The following is a 20,585-nucleotide window of genomic DNA, read 5'->3' as shown; positions in this document are numbered from 1 at the left end:
CCTAAAATATATACAGTCTGTCTTTGTTAAAAAGGAAAGGCTATAAAATCTGTATCACTGGTATGTGGAAATATATATATTAACTTTTTTAATTTGTTCTTTTTAGATATACATGAGAGTAGAGTATATTTGGACATATTATATATACAGGGAATATACTTCCCATTTTTGTGGTTGTACATGATGTGGAGTTACACTGGTCACGTGTTCATAATGTACACAGGAAAGTTACTGCCCAGTTCATTCTACAGGCTTCCTATTACCATCTCTGCTTCTGTTCACTCCCCTTTGACTAATCCAACAAACAAACATCTATTCTTCCCTCCCCACACACCCATATTAACCTTTTCATCTCTGAGAGTATACAACTTATAGATCATATATCTTTGGAATAATTTCTGTTTTGTCAATTATTATAAAAGTTTATAATTATAACATGTTTTGTAATACTATCACCAAAGAAATGAATTCCCAGCCATTTTAAAATGAACCTCCAAAAAACCTACCTGCAAATCTGAGTTTATTCTATTTTTGCCAGTAAGCACTAGGCAAAACATTCCATGCTAGAAGAAAATACCAGAATTTCTATTTACTTACTATACTATACTTGGATGTAAGCGTATCAGGTACCATTAACATATATTGGTATACAATTTATAAATAAATGCATGTATTAGGGGTATTTAACAGCAACAGCATACAATCAAAAGACTGAGATTTATTTGATGTAATAGGCTTCTATGAAATAGGCTAAAACCTAAAATTCTTCATATCAGCATGTTTTTCCCCCACAATGGCTCAGTTCAGTTTCACGAGTATTTGCATGGATTCTTTGGGAAATGACAGGTACTAGAAGATCAAACAGTCAAGTGAAAATATGAAACAATTATAGAACTAAACCAGAGTTTTAATTTCATTCTTTAATAAAATTGTTTTATTTTTTCATTTTTGTGGTGATAGGGATTGATCCTAGGGCCTCACATATATTTGGCAAGCACTCTACCCCTGAGCTACATCTCCACTCCCAAAAAAGAGTTTTATGATTTTTTTATGATCATTCTAAATGAAAAGGTAATTTTTATTGTAGTTGTTGGGTACCATGAAGCCTTTTCATTTGATCTGAGCAGATACAAATTTAAAGAAATTTAAATTTAACAGAGGGAGCCATGAATATATAATACTTTCTACAATTTCACATATTTCAGGTTAGTTTTGAGAATTCTCAATTTCAGTGACCTCAAGTATTAAACATTTTCCAGAAATATGATGGAAATTTATTTATTTAAAAAGAAAGCCTGTTCTTTATCCTATTTTGCTTACTCATATTTGTTATTTGATTAAATTTTTTAATCTACTTTCAGGAACAGATGCCAATAAGCATGGCTGGAAGTATTTTATGTCCAATTGACAGTATCTAGATGCATAATAATATTAATTTCTTAAAAAAGTTTTATTACTTGTGGCTGGGGCTATGGCTCAGGGTTAGTGCACTTGCCTGGCATATGTGAGGCACTGGGTTAGATTCTCAGCACCACATATAAATAAATAAAATAAAGGTCTATCAACAACTGAAAAAATATTAAAAAAAAACAAAAAAATTTATTAGATGTTGATAGACCTTAAATTTATTCATTTATTTATATGCAGTGCTGATAATTGAATCCAGTGCCTCACAGATGCTAGGCAAGCATTCCACCACTGAACCACAACCCCAATCCCCATATAATAATTATTTAAAATCAGTTTTGTGTTTTGTAACTTATAGGACACCTTTAAATGATCTTTAGATAAGTTTATTTTAAAAACTGGGAAGAGATACAGGAAAATGGGTTGTAAAATAATGATTTAAAACATATATTTTAAATATTATTTAAAATAATACCATGAGTTGGAAGAGAAGGATTAACCAGATACAATAAAAACACACATAAATGCCTCACACACAGTTATAACTAAATAATAACATGGTTAGTATTTTAGGAGTATCTATGAAATTTTACTAAGCAATAATATACAGTCTTGGATAACTTCATTAATTTTTTTAAAAAGTCTTTTTCTTGTAAGTTTTCCTTTTGAATACTATTGACTTATACATTTTAACCTTCTACAAAATTCCTTACCTGCAGCTAAAGAAGCACAACACTGCTGCTTTTCCTTTGTGATCTCATTCAACCTATATGGTACATCCAGAAGGGAAGGTGAAAGAAGTGGCAGAGAAGGGAATTTTCCTACTCCACACATTTGGACTGAACCCAGTGAAAGGTGTTTCACAAAGGTTGAACCATTCTGAACAAAGCTGTAATGAAAGTGATATGATCTGTAAAAATACAAAACTTTTTAGCAGTTTTATTCTGGTTTTCCCCTTCAAATGATTTCTCCACACAAATGTATAAAGATAGTAATACAGTAGGAAAAAAAAATGTTCAATTTGATTAGATTTCAGAGCTGCTTTCATGGCATCCATTATTTTAGCCGGCTTTAGTCCAGGCCTTGTTGTAACACAAATGGCAGAATTGAAGTGCTTTTTCTTTCTGAAAAATCTGAAAACATGCCCAAATCAACTTGCTGGCTCTCATAATTCATTTCCATTTGTAGTTTCATTTTAGAAAATTTCATTGTAAAAGGCAGATTTCATTCATAATAATACCAGAATATTTTTTCTTTTAATTGATGAAAATTAGAGAAAGAACTCTATGTACATATTCTAAACATTATATCAATTAAATTTAACAAATCAATGAATAAATAAATAGAAACAAATAACATAAACAAGTTAATTTTTCCCAAACATATTTTATATAGAACAGATTTTACATGGGTTTGTTTTTGTATGTTTCAGACTAAAGGATGTTAATAAATTTACTCTCCACTTAAATACTTTTCCAGCTCTTGAGTCTCTAAAATTCATGCTTTGGACTTTTAAGAGCATGTATAAAGTGACTCTGTGTATAGTTTCTATGCAAACACACCTATTTACGTAAGCTTTGTTGGATATACCTTGACATCTGCTTCCATGCTGCATCCAGAAGAGTGGTGTATGCACCAGTTAATATAGCATCAAAGTAACATGGGATAAGGTATCGTGGGATCTGCTTCAAGTAGAAGAACATAGCCTGCAACCATTTACCAACCTGTTGTAAAAATAATTTAAAAAGTTAATTTGGTGTGTTCACAGGCCACGCATATTTTAAGAGATAAATCATAACATGAAACTGTGCTACCCAATAATTCATGAATCAAATTTCCATGTATTAAAACTAGAAACACAAAGAAGGGAGGAAAACAGGTAAATATTATATATAGATATATACATTATATATAATGTATATATCTATATATAATAATTCTTATTGTGCCTTTGCTTATTTTAGACTAGAACACAGCTTAATTATTTAATACTTACTTCAGCAATATTTCCTGAACGTGAAATAAGCCGGCCACTGACATAATCAATCATCCAATCTCCAGATCTCAAATTTTCACAGAAAGGATGCCCCAAGTCATTCTTTGGTCTTATTTCTGCCAATACGGACATTAGTCCTGAAAATTCAGATATACCATGCTGCATTACTGATAGAGTCAAAATGTCCCATAGGTGAGTTATGACTAGTCCTGATGATTTGATGTGAACAGAGAAGCAGACAAAATGGCCACTTAGTCCACAATGGCACTCAGCATAGTAGAAGGAAAGTGTGGTGGTATGGACTGGAACCAGGATGCAAAGGCATGTTGATGGAGACTACTGCCACAATTCATACAAAGCTTCCCAAAAGTTATAACTTGTGGCACTGGTCTACTTTTTTTATTTTTATAATATTCAAAGTCAATTGGCATTTTTACTTTTGCCTTAAGGCATAAAGAAGAAAAAATTGATAATCCTGTATCTTTCCATGTTAAAAAGTGGTAAATTCATTATTATTCAGGCAAGATTTAAGAAAATCACAGAACTGGTCTCAGAGAAAGCAAGAATACCTTTGGTGATAAGAAGAATAAAGCTTGCTTTAGAGGGACTCTGAGGAGGCACTTCAAAGTAAGCAAATTATCAAAGTGAGATATTAGGCAAATTCTCATTTAGGCAAAATTATTAATTATTAGGCAAAATTCTCAAATAGATGCATTAGAATGTCTATGTGTACATAGCAGAGTCTGCTATTCAATGAAAGAACAATTGCATTTCTTTTATCATTCAACAAGATAATCAGAGCTTAGCTACTGTGAATTATGCTGCTATAATGCCTGCATGACTGTAGTATGTGATTTTAAATTGTTTGGATATATGCTAAGGAGTGGGTCAAATGGTGGTTCCATTCCTAGTTTTCTAAGGAATCTCCCTCCATACCGTATTCCAGAGTGACTGCACCAATTTGTAGTCCCACCAACAATGTATAAGTGTACCTTTTCCCCCATGTCCTTCCCAACATTTATTATTGTTACTTGGATTCTTGATAATTGCCATTCTCACTGGAGTGAAATGAAATCTCAGTGCACATCAAAAGATGAATGGATAAAAATAAAATGTGGTATATATACACAATGGAGTATTACTCAGCCTTTATGACATTTGCCAGTAAATGATGAACCTGAAGACTATCATGCTAAGAGAAATAAGCCAATCCTCAAAAACCAAAAGTTTTCACTGATACATGGAAGCTAACCCACAATAAGGCGGGGTGGTGAGAAAACAGAAGTTCAGATTAGACAAAGGGGAATGGAGGGAAGGGAGGGGGAATAGAAAAAGAAAAGGTAATGGAATTAATCTTACATAATTTTGCTATGTATATGTATGAATACCCCACTGTGAATCCCACCCAGGTGTACATCCACAAGAATGATGCCCTAATTAGAATAAAATACATTCCCTGCTTATATAGTTATATCAAAATACACTCTACTGTCATGTATAACTAAAAAGAACCAATAAAAATTAAAAATTAATCATTCCCACCTTATTAAAAATGTTATGTTTGTTTCAGTGATATCAACTAAATTTAGTTAGAATTTAATGAATCCATGAACTGTGTATATGGTATACTCTGAGAAATAAATAAATTTAAGATAAAGTTTTTCCTTCAAGGGAAGGAAAATTTGGGAAATAAAGCTTAAATACAAAAAATCTGGAAAGCAAGACAGTATAAAATAACATTCTACATATGTCCTAAAACGTTTGTGAAAGGTGAATGTTGCTCAGTAAATATTGGTACCAATGTTGAACAATGAAATATGATGGGAACAGTGTTTCAGGAAACAGATCTGATAGTGACCAAAGGGATGGAATTAAGTGTGGAGGAAGGAACAACAGCTAGAGTGAAAATGGAGTAGGGTAACTGCTTAAAACAACTAACAGATACATTTACTTACTACTCATAGAACAAAATACTTTGTTTTGCCAATAAGTACAACAGGTCTCAGAAAAATTTACTAGAACTTATGTGCTTGCTTTAGTAGGAGGTATAAAAGCTGAAGACAAGAACCACAAAAAAGATTAAAAGCTACATTCTTCTTTCTCAAGTTATAATCTTAGTAGAATTTTAGAGTAAACACTTCCTAAGTGCTTATTATGAACTCCGTATTGTCTAAGTGTATTAAATGCATTAACTCCCTTCATTCTATCAACAATCCCTTGTGATAGATACTATTATTAGCGACATTTTTCAATGAGAAAACTGAACCATAGAGAGTTTAACTACTCTAAGGTTATGCAGCTACTCAGTGGAACCTAGGTCTAGTTTTAGAGCCTGCTTCTTAAATACAATGATAAAAATTCATAAAAAATTATAAGTACCAAAATAAGGTAATATATTCCAGAAAGTATAGTAAATAAAGGTAATGGGTGTCTGTCTGGAGAACAAAGAAATTACTGAAGAAAGCAAAGCGATAGTTTGTAAAAGTTCAGCTGGGCAAGACGGTACACACCTGTAATCCCAGCAATTTGGGAGGCTGGGTTTGGAGGACTGCAAGTTCAAGGCCAGCCTGGGCAACTTAGTGCAACTCTGTCTCAAGATTAAACAATAAAAAAAGGCAGGGGATGCAGCTCAGTGGAAGAGCATCCCTGGGTTTAATCCCTGGTACTGCAATGAAAACAAAACGTTAAAAAAATAAAAATAAAAGGAAAGGCTTTATGGAAGGTGTAAAAATGAAACTGGTCCTTAAAGAAGGGTTAAGTGACAAAGAAATAAAGGTCAAAAAAGAGGCATGACAAATGGGAAAATATATGAACCAGAAATATGGGTTTGATAAACCAAATTTCTTATACAAAAATCTGGGAAAATATTACCAACCAGACAGATTAATATTAAACTCATAGTTAAATATTTGGTTTCTATAACCCATCTTATAAATACTCTAACTACATAATATACTAATATAAGTTTGTTCCCCACTCCCTCTCTTAGATGCTGGGAATCAAACCCAGGGCCTTCAGCATGCTAGACAAGAACTCTACCACTGAGTCATGTCCCTAGCCCTGTAAGTTCCTTTATAGGAGGAAACAAATATGCAATAAGAACAAAAATCCAATTAGTCCAATTAGATGAAGGAGGAAGAAGAATGTGTTATATTTATAACTCAGTTTCTTTTGGAGACTAAACAAACATATTCTGCTTTTTGAACATAATCAACCAAGTCAAAAAATATTAATTAAGGTTAAAGTATATTTAAGAATTCTAAATGATTTGAACGAATGACAGAGGACCAGTAATTCTAGGTAGCATTTACTGAGTGAATACCTTATGCTATACCCTGGTTATCGTGTTTTACTTGAATGATTTTATTTACTCCTCATGAAGCCTTCTGAATTAGTCAATTTATTCACATCTTACTGAGGCAGGAACTGGGGTACAGAGAGATTATGTTACTTGCCAAAGGTCAATGAGTATGGAGCAGAGTCACAGTTTGAACCCAGGCAGCTGCACTCTCAGCCCATACTCCTATTTATTTAAAGAAGACATTGTATGTCTGTAAAAGAAAAATGAAAAGTTTGTCTGTTCTTATACTTGCTTACCTTGAAGACCTGCATATTTAAGGGAAGACCAGTTTGGTATGTCATAGCAACCTCCACCATCTTCCTGTTCTTCTGATTCACATCGGTAAAGTATCTGATTTAGCTCAGTCAAAGTTAATTTAGAGGCAATACTAAGAATTGAAAAACAAAGATAAATGGTTAAATATACTGACTTTTACTTGCTTTTAATAAAAGCAAAAGAATAAAACCTGCATTATAAAGTATGTTAGTAATGTACATTTTAGGAACTCAGTATTGAAATAAACATCATATATATGTTATAAATAGTAATCAAGATGCTAGAAATTAAATTACAACCAATATTACTCCAAAACCAAGTACATGATTAAAGTACCAAATTTTATTGATTAAAGCATGATGGAGGACTTAAAATCAGCATACTACAGTGACACAACCACATCAATGTTTATAGCAGCTCAATTCAATAGCTAAACTATGAAACAAACCTAGATGCCCTTCAACAAAGGAAAGGATGAAGAAAATATGATACATACACACAATGGAATATTACCCAGCCTTAAAGAAAACTGAAATTATGACATAGGCAGGTAAATGGATGGAACTAGAGAACATCATGCTAAGTGAAATAAGCCAATCCCAAAAAACCAAAAGCTGAATGTTTTTTCTGATAAGTGAATGCTGATCCATAGTGGGGTGGGGGATAGGGAAAAATGATGGGACACTGGTTTGTGTACAGGGAAGTCAAAGGAGTCAGGGGAAAGGTGTGGTTGTGGGGAAGGGAAGGACAGTAGAAAGAGACAGACATTATTATCCTATATATATGTATGATTACACTACTGGAGTGACTCTGAACCATGTACAGCCAGAGGAATGAGACGCTGTGCTCCATTTGTGTACTATACGTCAAAATGTATATTCTTCTGTAAAATAAATAAATAAATTGATTTTTTTTAAAAAAAAAAAAAGGCATGATGGAGCCAGCTGTGGTGGCGCACACCTGCAATCCCAGTGGCTGAGGAAGCCAATACAAGAGGATCTCAAATTCAAGGCCAGACTCAGAAATTTAGCAAGGCCCTAAGCAACTTAGTGAAACCCTGTCTCAAAATAAAAAAATAAACAGGCCTGGGGATGTGATTCAGTGGTAAAGCATCCCTGGATTCAATCTCTAGTACTGGAGGTGGGGTGGGGAGAATACAAAGATCTTTTGGTTTTTTATATACTTTATATTATAAGTCTATTTTTTAGTTCTTTCAGTTAGACTTAGTTTTTTCCCTGATAAGTGTGACATAAAGAACTTTTTATGCTGTTTATCTTAAAAACTTGGAATATCTATCAAAGGATCAATAAAGGGATAATCAAAAGTCAAAGTTAACCACCTAAGAAACAACAGTCTCTGCCTTTGTATTTCTCTCCTGGCACCATCTTTCGTATCAGGTTGCACTGCCCCTCAGTTCCATCATTCAAAAAACCAGTATCTTCCCAGAAAAAAAGATAGTTCTTGATAATGGTCAGAGGAAAATCTAAGTGTCGTGGCCTTAATTTCCCTTCATTCAATTAGCACTGAGACTGTAAAACTGACTGCAGATGAATATAACTGAGTTGTATTTTCCTGTATTCCTGGTTGCTCAGGTGACTTCATTTTACATAATTGCAATTTTATGTGAACATATGTCCTCTTGAACATACATCCTTCTTTGTCTTTTTGTTCTGTCTTGGCTTAGAGCTGTGCTTTGTCTCTATCTCGGCCTCTCTCCTCACAGCTATATTTCATGAATCAAGACTGACCATTTGCAGACTTAATACCAACTTCACTTTAGGGCATTCTTTTCCAACATGTAGCCAGTGGACTCCTTCCACAAGAATAACCCTGAAAGCTGTTTAGAAGGCAGATTTCTTGCCCTTGCCCTGAAATAATCAGAGTAGGTTCAAGGGGGAATGTGCTTTTATAAGCATTCTACAGAAACATACATCTATTGCAGATTGTTTTTTTAGCAGCTACTTTGGTAAGAACGGTTTGAATTTCTTAATTCTTTAATTCTTAATTTCTTAATTCTTTCTTAATTTCTTAATTTCTTCAATAATAAATGTGCTCATAAAACAACAAAAATTTAACACCAAAGAAAAATGGGCTAATATATAAAATGACATTTCACCAGATAAATACAAATGGACAAAAAACTTAATTAATATGTTGAGATGTTATTTTAAAGTATTTTATACTTCATATTTACCAATTTAATTAGTAATAACTAACATTTATGATCATTTACTGTGTGTTAAACACGATGTGTTTTATATGAATAATTCTCATAACTCTCCATTAACAGGCACTAATTCTTATTTCTTATAGCTAATAAGAATCCAAAAAAAAATAATTCTTACCTAGTCTGGGTCTATACTCAGCTTTAACGTACTGCATTACAATAATATATATTCAGTATTGTAAGGATGGACACTCTAACACTGAGCTGAATAGTCTCATTAGTACAATCTTCCTGGAGAAGACTTGGCAGTATAGACTGAAAGACACAATCTTATAATACAATCTAACCCCAAAATTTAATTTCTGGAAACTTATCCTAGTAAGAATGAGAGCAAACACATCAAGCCCTCTATGTGCTAGTCATTCTATTATAAGTGGTTTGTATTTGCCCTATTTAATCCTTACAAAACCTAAAAGGTAGATACTATTTATTATAAGCCCTTTTTCCCAGATGAGGATTGAGCTGAAGAAAGTTATTAATAACTTGTCTAAAATCATATTGATGGTGATGAAACTATAATTGAACCTACATCTAAGCTTCAAAACCCATATTATTCAGTATTAGTGGAACAGATAGAAAGTGAATAATTAAAGATTTATTCCAAGAAGAATGTACAAAGACATAAATAATAGGGAATAATTAGAAGCATTCTAGATGTCCAAAATGGAAAATGATTGAATAAATCATGGTATAGCCATATAATAGAATAATATGTTAAAATTTTTAAAAATGATATAGTAAGGAGTGTGATGTATAGAACCTAATCTCAGTTCAATAAAATTGTGTATGTCTCTCTGTTTATGTAGACATGTATATATCTATATCTGAAGAAAGACTGCACAAGAATGAGAAAGCACTCCTGTGAATACCCACATGAATGATAATATAATAACAACAGCTGATGCTGACACTGCTGGTCCCTGCACCACACTTTGAGTAGTATGGACAGAGAGGACCCTTAACGTGTTTAAATCAAGACAGCAACAACTCACCAGTTATAAAAATGTTAAATCTCTATAAAATAAGACATACCTGCGAAGCAAAGGGGATTTTTAATATAGGATCTGCGTTGTCAACAACAAGGCTCCCAGATTTAAAGTGAGGACTGAACTGTGTCAGATGATTTCGAAGAATTCCAACAGCAACTTGTGCATGTGGATCAAGACTAATTCTGAATGATGTTAATAAAAAATGGTTGATTTTTAGGAGTGATTTATTCAAAGTTTACAGTTAAATTGTTTTAAATATAAGTAAAGTCAATAATTTGAACTCTAATTACATACCTGAATATTACAACACTTCCTGGAGACAAGTTTTCAAATTCTATTTCTTGAATATATTCATTGGGTCCTTTTGTGGCAACTCCAGCTTGTTTAACAATTTTACTTTCATTAAGCTTGAAAAAAATTATGAAAATCCATTCAACAAATAATTCTCATGACCTTAAAATATTCAACATAATAGAAAGAGGTGAATCCCAAATACCTGAATATGTTCTCTAATTTCTTTTTTTTTTTTTTTTTTTTAAAGAGAGAGTGAGAGAGGAGAGAGAGAGAGAGAGAGAGAGAGAGAGAATTTTTAATATTTATTTTTTAGTTCTCGGCGGACACAACATCTTTGTTGGTATGTGGTGCTGAGGATCGAACCCGGGCCGCACGCATGCCAGGCAAGCGCGCTACCACTTGAGCCACATCCCCAGCCTGTCTAATTTCTACTGTGATATTTGGTAACCCATTGATTGAATTCTCATCCTTCTTATAAGGTTTTGTATTTCTCTCAATAGTTCTAGCTTCAAGAACTACTTCTTCAATTTTGCCTACAAATATATTAAAAAGTTAACAAAAAATTGTTCCTAATGTACATTCAAAATTTAAATAAGAATATTACCAAACAGTAAATTTTATTAAAAACTGAATGACAAAATACGAAATACACTTAAAATCACAATTTGTAGACTTAACTGATGGAAATGTTTTAAGAATTACTACTGATCAAAACAAAACCTGAGATAATACTGTACAGTGAAGGAGTTCTGTAAAAGTAACTATGAAGGGATGGGGCTGGGAGCACGGGTCAGTAGTAGAGCATGTGCTAAGCATGCAGGAGGCCCTGGGTTCAATCCCCAGCATCAAAAATAGAAAATAGGGCTGAGGTTGTGGCTCAAAGGTAGAGTACTCACCTAGCACATGTGAGGCACTAGGTTCAATCCTCAGCACCACATAAAAATAAATAAATAAAATAAAATCATCGTATCCATTGACAACTAAAAAAAAATAGAAAATAAACACAAAAATCTATGAATATTAGTAAAGATTCAATGAGATTGCTGAATATAAATTTAACAGTTAAGAAAAGTAAGGAATATTTAACACTAAAACTATTCAGGTTGATAATATTTAAAGATTAGAATTATACATATTTAGCAACCAGAAATGAACACCTATAGAATGTGATTATTTTTATGAGACTCTCCAAAGTCGTACTGTTGCTGCTTACACAGAATCATGCTATGCTATCATATACTATCTGTAATAACAAGAAAATAAAATATACTTACCTAGAAAAAAGTCTAGAAATAATAACATATCTCAGGGATATAGTTTATAATTAAGTATCAAAAGAGAGACATAGAATATGATTGTTATATGTTTAGAAAGAAAAATCACTGAGTATGTATAGGTTTTTCAAAGAAGTGGAACTTTAGTCCTTGAAGGATATAAATCATATACAGATAGAAATAAGACTTCTTGGGAAACAGTGAAAACATCTATTTGGCTGAAACAGTAGAATAATGCAGGGTAGGATAGTAGATGAGGATGGATTGCAAGGAATCTTAAGTATCATGTTAGACTATTTTACATTTTTGTTTATATATGTGTATGTGTGCAAATGCAATACATACTTATACACACATATATAAATGTATGTCACATATATAAAAAGAAATATTTATCTATGTCAGAGTATAATACAAATAAATGTTCATTAAGGGAAAACAGAATGTACTAAGATGTAAACAAAACATTTTAAAATTCAAAAAAAGGTTAATATTTGAGTGTATTTCTCCCCAGATTTTGTTCCATGCAATAAAAATGTAAGTTATCCAAAATTTGTAATTCCTCTGTTTAACTACATTCACACTTGCATTTGTTATATAGAACATATAATAATGAGGTATATGGCATTATAGTATAATTTAATATAATGATATAATTACAATAACAATTTTTAGATTACATTACCGGGGATACACATTTGAGGCACTTCCTTGCTGTAAAATGAAGTTTTGGGATTCCTGAAAGCAGTTCTAGATACAGCCACAACAGACTGATGGATACTGGGTGAATGTCTGGTTACGGCCACTATATCTTCATCAACCTGATCCAACATACACCTGAGAAGTGAAAAAAAGCACTTAATTAGCACTCAAATTGTAAATGAGTGCTCAAACTGAGAAGTCTTCCCCTGTAAACTTTCAGAAAGACATTTAGGAAACTTGGTCTCTTGCCTGAATAAAGCCCTTGGCTCCAAGCTCTTGATGAAGTTTATTGATAGCATGCCTGGCTGCAATAATTCCACTTTGGAAATTGACATCACCGGTATTTGATGGGGATGCTCCAGGATTCCACTTAGTATAAAACCGTTCTTCAGAAACCACTGATATCTGGAGAAAGGTAAAACTTGGCCATGTATACATTTTAATTACAATGAGAGTTTTTTGATAAAAATGCTAATCATATGAATTTTAAAAAACAACACATAAACAAACCTGATGAGGTACTAGTTCGTCATAGCCTCGTGTACTTCCACTAGCACAACATGCCATAGAAACAATTGTGGTACTTAGGAGAGCATCATAGGCTGATCTATGCTAGGAAACAATTAAAAAGCAAAATATACTTTCTTTCAAAGGAAAAGCACTGTATCATAATAAAATAAATAAGTAAAATTCTGTATCATAATGAAATAAAAGATAATTACACAAATACATTCTATAAGATACATTAGTTTGTTCTACAACAAAAGAACATCTTTAAAACCATAAGCTATAATTGCTTTTAAATCGAAGATACTATTTTGAAGTATGTGGATATTCATGCCACAAAATATCAGATAAGTAAATATCAAAATATCTAGCAAAATAAGTAAATACAAGAAATGGAATGATGCTTACCACAATAGGACACTCGTTATCATGGGTAATATCCATAAACAGAGCATGTGCAATAGCTGGCATTAAGGGTCTCAAGCAGGGCTGAACAAAAGATCCGACAGGTTCTCCTCCATATCGGTAAACTAACCTGCCCTCTTCAGGACTATTATATGCACTCATTGCCTCTGCGGAGCATTACAGAACATTTTAACAATCTCTATTACTTATGTCCAAGAAAAGGTTAAATTTCACAATTGATTTTTAAAATAAAGAACACATCAGTATAATCAAAAATAAAACTTCTTTAAGCAATTTCCTAAGTAATTAATGATAATTACTAAATGTCTACTAGTTTAAGTGACCAAAGCAGTCTTTTATAACTTAGGGGGAGAGATGGCTCAGATAGAAAAAAGGAAACCTCAGGTGTTTATTGAGATGTTAGCTATACAAAAATCTATAGGAAAAAAATCTAAAGATTATATCATATACCCAGGTAGAAAATGAAGAACAGATTTGTATATTTTTAACAACAAAAAATGGTTTTGATTGTGAGCCATTAGATCATCCTGCCAACCTTGTGATTTGAAATGAGATCGTTTACCCCAACGTAGAAATATATACTGATAGAAATAAATTGAGTTAGATTGGAAACTCTCACATAGACTATCCAAAAGAATATTAATTGTATTGAAAATTATTAAGAATTACATTAAAAAACTACTAAATGTCTTTTAGTACACTTAAACAAAAGCTGAAGTTTTAAATGGGAAAGACACTTCAACAAGCCTACCTCTTATTAAGGAACTAATGCCCAGTCTAGTAACAAAGATATTGTCCAGTTCTTTGTTTCCCGTGAACAGTTCAGCTACTACATATAAATTGGGTTGTAATTTCCGAGCAGCATCCAACATGTACTGAAAAAAAGCACAGTCACACATGTAAAAGAGAGAAAAGTGAGACAGGCAGGAAAGGAGGAGACAAGACTAGGCATGGGTTTAACACAAGAAGATACATATGGTAAGACAAAATGAAAATTCAGAAAGAATTCCAAATGAAGTTTGATGTACAAATGTGACAAAACAACAAACAGAACCAACAAACATAGGGAATATGAGAATATGTAGAGTAAAGCAGTTAAAAAGAAGTTTAGATTTTGCAGAGATAAGGACACAAGGAGAAAAGAAAAATGTTAGTGCTTTTAAAAAATGTAACCTGTATCACTGCAATTCTGCCAGTATTTCTCCCAGCTTCTTGTTTTGTTTATTTATATATATATATATTATTTATATATATATTTTAGTTTGTAGTTGGACACAATACCTTTATTTTATTTACTTTTATGTGGTGCTGAGGATCGAACCCAGGGCCTTGCACGTGCTAGGTGAGTCACAACCCCAGCCCTTGTTTTTTTTTTTGTTGTTGTTGTTGTTTTTTTTTTTTTGTTTTTTTGTGCGGCAACTTTAATGGGGGGACCTGGGGAGGTGGCTGGGAGCAGCTGGGGAGTTATCTGGGAGAAGAGCACTCTAGGCAGAGGGCAGAGCTGTGCAAAGGCCCTGGGGCAGGAAAAACCTGGTGTCTTACATGCTCAGCAAAGGGTCCCTGTGGCTGGAGCAGAGGATGAAGGGGTTAAGGGAGGTGACCAGGCAGGGTGGGCAGGGCAGGTACAACCTGAGAATCAGGAAGGAATGGATGTTTGCACCTGTGACAAGCCAGGGAGCAGGTGCCTGGTCACCTTCTGCAGAGCCTGCTGAGAGGACGAGGGCTCTCATCTCCCTTGGGCAGAATTAGAGGTCTCTTGCAGGGTCCAGTCTGTAGCCAGAGGGGCCTGGAGGGGGCAGGCCCAGGCCATCAGTGGACCTGTGTGGGGCAGAGTCCTCCGAGAGGCCCCTGCTGCCCGTCTGTCACTAGACACCCCCCTTGCCCTCCTCCAATCTGGTGGGCTGGGGTCTTGTTCCTAGGCGGTCCTCACAGCTGGGCTGGGCGAGAGGATGCAGGGACCCGGCTCCCCTTGGGCTGCCCACCAGGCTCATGATGCAGCTGAGGAGGGCCAGGCCGGAGGGAGGACCAGGCCTTTGAGCTCAACTGACTGCCCTGAGCAGTCCCCTCGCCCAGCTCCACTTGCTGAGTGTGTGTGTGTCGGGGGTGCTGGCCAGGAGACCTGAGGCTAGGGGGGAAAGATCCAGGGACAGACAAGACACAGGTCTTTATCTTGAAGCACCTGAATCCAGCCCTGCCTGAAGCCCGACACCTGCACCTGGGCTTTTCAGTTCCTGAAGCTCAAAGGCTCTCTCCAGCTCCCAACAGCTCCGGGCAGGTTTGAGGCCCTGGCAGAGGCTTCGTGAGGACAGCCTCCCTTCCTAGGTTTGGGGCCGAGGCCTCTGGACAAGGCCAGGCACTGCAACAGCCCACTGAGGCCTGGGGAAGGGGAGGGAAGGCCGGCGCCTGCAGGGTGGGCAGGTCCAGCCGCCTGCCCGCTCACCACAGCTTCCTGCTCTTGCTCAGCCAGTTGTGGCGCCAGATGTTGAGCTTCCGCAGCAGCCGCCAGTACTCCCGCGTCTCGGGGTCCAGCTCCTCCAGCTTCTCCGGGGGGCCCACGTTCACCTGGAACAGCCACTCGGGGTACTCGGCGTCCGGCTTCAGGGCCACGTCCTGGCCCGCCTTGTAGATGTTGACGCCCATGGCGTGCGAGGCCAGCCGCACGGGGTCGGTGCACACTTCCGGGTCCTTCAGGCCCTCGCTGACCACACAGCCCTTCCCGCCCTTGGCGCCCTTGGTGAACCCTGCCAACGGCCGCGAGGTTTCGGCCGGCGGCTGCGCACAGAGCGCAGTCGCATCCGCAGGTGTCTCCCAGACGCGCGCCGGCGCTCCGAGTCGTTTGTTTTTAATATCTAGTCAGACTGTTAATTTCCAGATGGTTTCCTAAGTAATTAATGATAAATTCCTTCCTGGTGAATTATTTAGCTATTGTAAAATTTAGGTCTGAATGACCAAATTGAAGCCTGCAGATAACAAACTCTTAAGCCACTGAGTCCCATTTTCAATTCTGTAAATATTCCAATGAAATTGACATAGGTACATTAAAACAGGTAAAAAAAATCATAATCTGGGCTGGGGATGTGGCTCAAGCGGTAGCGCGCTCGCCTGGCATGCGTGCGGCCCGGGTTCAATCCTCAGCACCACATACCAACAAAGATGTTGTGTCCGCCAAAAACTAAAAAATAAATATTAAAAAAAAAAAAATCTCTCTCTCTCTCTCTCTCTCTCCCCCCTCTCTTTTTTAAAAAAAAAATCATAATCTACAGCTTACATATATTAAACAAATTTATATTATCATATAATTAATCATATTATGTAATATGTATTCTATGTTGTATACTCTAAGTTTTTATATGAATTCCATATCTGGGATTATAGGACAAAACAGATTAAACTCCTTACAATTTCTACCTCTGAGATTTATGATCTACATTGATGCTACACAGAATCAGAAAATAGTAGCTTATAATAAAAAAAATTAGATTGGTTCCAAAAATGTTTTAACATATCCTTACATAAAAGATAACAAAATACCTAGAATCCTAACAAGCACAATCCCAGAGGATTTTATAACTTAAAATTAAGTGAATTAAGTTAGCTTTAACATTTAGTTGTGCCATAATGTTATAAGTATATATTTGTGTGTGTACATATATGTATATATTTTTTTTGCTATTGTTAAAGCACAATATGAAGACAAAGAGCTGCCATTTGGGGAGGTAAATAATGTTCTATCAGCCAATGTTCTTATTTCATGTTTACTTAATTAATGTTTACTAAATCCCTCAAAAATCAAATCAATTTTTCATCACAGGACTTCAGACATATATATTATAGAAAATTATTGAAATAGGTATTTTTCAGATAAGCACATATTTCCAAAAAATTGTTGCTAGGAAGCTATCAAGGATCTTATTAGCAAGATTAAAATTATAAGTATTTATTTACAAAGTTGTATTAGGTAGAAGATAATATTATAAATATTGGCATTATTCAAAAGCTGCTTTAAAAAGCCCAAAAGAGGAATAGACTATAGTTATATTTATATTTTTGTTCTCATAAATAATTGATAAAAATGGAATTACTGACAAATATGATCGCTCTTCCTGAATTCTTCCTGAATTAAAATTTAAAAATTAACTTGCTAAACATTTTATAACCCAGTATTCCTTAACAATTGCATTTAAAGATTGTTAGAATTATTCAAATTATACAAAAATATAATTCAATGCCAAATCAATGCTCGTGTTCAACTAGCCGAGTGAAATGGCTAGTCTGTATAGTCTACTTGAGGAAAGCTGGGAAGAAATGTTGAATATCTTTGCTTAATGTGGATGAATTGTTTTTCTATACCTCAGCTACATGAAGAGGTGTTGAATGGCAGTTATCAAGACGCACTCCCTGGAAATAAGTTGCAGTTATTTCGGTATATTTTTTCATATGTGCCCAGAGATAAGGGCAGTCCTCTGGTTTATTTCCATAGCGTAATTTAACACTGTCTCCCCAACAAATCAGTTCTCTTCTTAAATAAACATCTGAACCTGTTAAAAAAGAAGTTTGTTTTCAATGGCTTAAGAAATAGAATAAACATATTCTGGCTTCTACTTGCTTAGGCACAAGTAGAACACACATTGATATATCTTGTTTCTCTGTTCCATGAGGGTCCAAATCCCTCAGAGAGTCTTTAGGAAGAATGATTCCTGTATTGAAAATAAACTTGGAGAAGTTCATGGTTTAAACTTTTATTGGTACTTATTTGGAATTTTCTGAAACTCACAATAAGGTTCTTTTCCAATTTATTTTTATACCTGGCTAAAAACAGAAGCAGCTGAGTTGTGGGCTTTGGGCATAACTGGTAGATAGGATGTTTTGTTAATTCTACCCTCTGTAGAAAATAAATATCCATAACTAAGTTTCCTCCCTTACATTAATGGCCATTGGTCATAGTAGTGGTAAAAACTCACTGAATCATGAACCACATCTATGCATATATCAACTTAATGCATCTGTTTCATGTCATAAATATTTTAAAAAGCATATATCTGTATACTACAGCTTGGCATTAACTTTACAATGGCTCAAAATAAAGTTATTGTCATGAAAGTCTGTTACTATAAAAAAAATGAAATAGAATAAAAACATTTACTTCAAGGAACTATACCATATTAAAACTGCATTATTTCTACCATAAATGATATATTGGCTAAAATCATATCTAAAATGATATAGGACAAAGTTTTCTATCTGATATATATGTGGCAAAAATTACACCTTATAGTCTCTTCTAAAAGTTTGAGCTCAATTTCAAAATTCCAAGTTATTTCCTGAGGAAAAATAGTGATAGTATTATCATAGACTCTTATAACTATAGTTCTACCAAAACATTTTAAGGCTCCATCTCCAACTTGCTACTCAATTTTGGCAAGAGGTTATATTAAATTCATGGCATATAGAAGAATTTCTTTTTTTCGTTTAGAATGATTAGAAAAGAAAGGGTAGAAATACTTAAGCCCAAGGTCATATTCTTACATAACAGCATATAAGATTTCTGAATCAATTCTAAGGTCACAATAATAAACTACTAATTCTAAACTGTTGAAAAAATACACGTCAAGGTGTTTCCTATAAAATGCTTCCTGGCAATAACATGGTTGTTGAAAACAAGATGCTAGAGTAAGTGAGGGGAACCTGAAAAAAATTAGTTTCTGGTATAACTGCCTTTCAAATACCTTAATACCTCTCTGGCCAGTGGTTGAAAATCTGTCTTATGTAGATGTAATTATAACAGCATTAGTTTCAAAGTTCTACCTCTTTTTCTTCTCTCAAATTGGTGAAACAGTTTAAAAACCTCTAGCCTAGTGGGGAAACAAATCAAAAAAGCAGATCATATTGAACTTTCTACGAAATTTTTTCCCTATCCATTGAGAAGTCAAAAGTGATGTACCTGGTTCAGCAAAGTTTCAAAGAGGATCATCTCCCATCACCCATCCATTATGTGCCATGAAAACACAAGCTTTATTTGGAAGGTGAATCATAGATTTTTCTGCAGATAAGGCCATTTCTTCAAATGGGAAAGTAAAATACCTATAGAGATAAAATTAAATATTAAATCCACACAGAGAAACTGCTTGGAGAGAATCTGAATTGGCAACATTAAAAATTAAACTTTCCTTATGAGTATAATAAATAAAATTAGTGTGACACCATTTACAGGAAAAAAAACTTCAATATAGGTGAAAAATCAATAAACATTATTTACCTCCCCAAATGGCAGTAAATCTAATAGGATCTGACAAATGGAGTTAACATTGTAGCATATATAATGCTAACATTTTAAGGAATTTTTAAAACCTCTCTTAAAATCACAAGAAAACAATTGAGATATTGATGCTACTTCTCAAAGGCTTTTACTATCTTCTAGTTGCCCAATTTATGTTACATTTTACCTATAAAGTAAAGAACTATGGGGTTGGGGTATAGCTCAATGTAGATGGCTTGTGGAGCCCCTGGGCCCAATCCCCAGCACTGTCAAAAGTTGAAAAAAAAAAAAAAGAGGAGGAGGAGAAAATAAGGATCTAAATGCTTGCTCAATTTGATTAACACTGTATTTATCACTAACTGCTATGGTTTGAGTGTGTCTCCCAAAAGTTCATGTGCTGGAATATTAATTTCTTAATGTGAGAGTGTTAGAAGATGGGCATTATTTTTAGTACTTGGGTCATATGAGTGGAGCCCTCATGAATGAATTAATGCCTTTCTTGTGGGAGGAACTCACACAAGGGACTGGATTAGTTATCAAGAGAGTGGGTTGTTAAAAGTAAGACTGCCCCTCCTGCTTTGTCTCTTTCATATGTGTTCACTTGCCCTTCCCCTTCCTATCATGAGTTGAGGCAGCTGGAGGCCCTTACCAGAAGCTGAGTAAATGCTGGTGTCACACTCTTAGACTTCTCAAGTCTCCAAAACCTTGAACAAAACTAAATCTTGCTTCTTTTTTTAATATTTATTTTTTAGTTGTAGTTGGACACAACTACACAACTATTTTATTTATTTATTTTTATGTGGTGTTAAGGATTGAATCCAGGGCCCCACACGTGCTAGACTCTACCACTGAGCCACAACCCAGCCCCTAAACCTTGTTTCTTATGAATTA

At 34.7% G+C, this 20,585-nt stretch overlaps 2 protein-coding genes across 2 annotated transcripts in view; both read right to left on the bottom strand.

Moving 5' to 3' along the window:
• LOC308656519 (glycogen debranching enzyme-like) overlaps nucleotides 1–20,585 on the bottom strand; it is a 67,146-nt gene that overhangs the window by 25,765 nt on the left and 20,796 nt on the right. Inside the window, 15 exon segments of the mRNA XM_081307695.1 lie at nucleotides 2,121–2,296; nucleotides 2,998–3,131; nucleotides 3,404–3,540; nucleotides 7,001–7,131; nucleotides 10,283–10,417; nucleotides 10,530–10,642; nucleotides 10,938–11,062; nucleotides 12,489–12,624; nucleotides 12,743–12,910; nucleotides 13,016–13,117; nucleotides 13,421–13,584; nucleotides 14,190–14,313; nucleotides 17,789–17,976; nucleotides 19,380–19,395; nucleotides 19,399–19,519. Coding sequence (XP_081163821.1) covers nucleotides 2,121–2,296; nucleotides 2,998–3,131; nucleotides 3,404–3,540; nucleotides 7,001–7,131; nucleotides 10,283–10,417; nucleotides 10,530–10,642; nucleotides 10,938–11,062; nucleotides 12,489–12,624; nucleotides 12,743–12,910; nucleotides 13,016–13,117; nucleotides 13,421–13,584; nucleotides 14,190–14,313; nucleotides 17,789–17,976; nucleotides 19,380–19,395; nucleotides 19,399–19,519 — 1,970 coding nt within the window.
• LOC308656789 (large ribosomal subunit protein mL54-like) lies at nucleotides 14,848–16,477 on the bottom strand (the record flags this gene model as incomplete). Its single annotated transcript, XM_081308152.1, has 2 exons — nucleotides 14,848–16,287; nucleotides 16,414–16,477. 2 exons carry the CDS (start codon nucleotides 16,475–16,477, stop codon nucleotides 15,875–15,877), a joined length of 477 nt encoding a protein of 158 aa, XP_081164278.1. The 3' UTR covers nucleotides 14,848–15,874.

The sequence above is a fragment of the Spermophilus citellus genome (assembly GCF_964194105.1).
Source record: "Spermophilus citellus genome assembly, chromosome: 9".
Lineage (NCBI taxonomy): Eukaryota > Metazoa > Chordata > Mammalia > Rodentia > Sciuridae > Spermophilus > Spermophilus citellus.
Note: the sequence above shows the minus strand (reverse complement) of the source record. Positions and strands in the feature narration are given on the sequence as shown.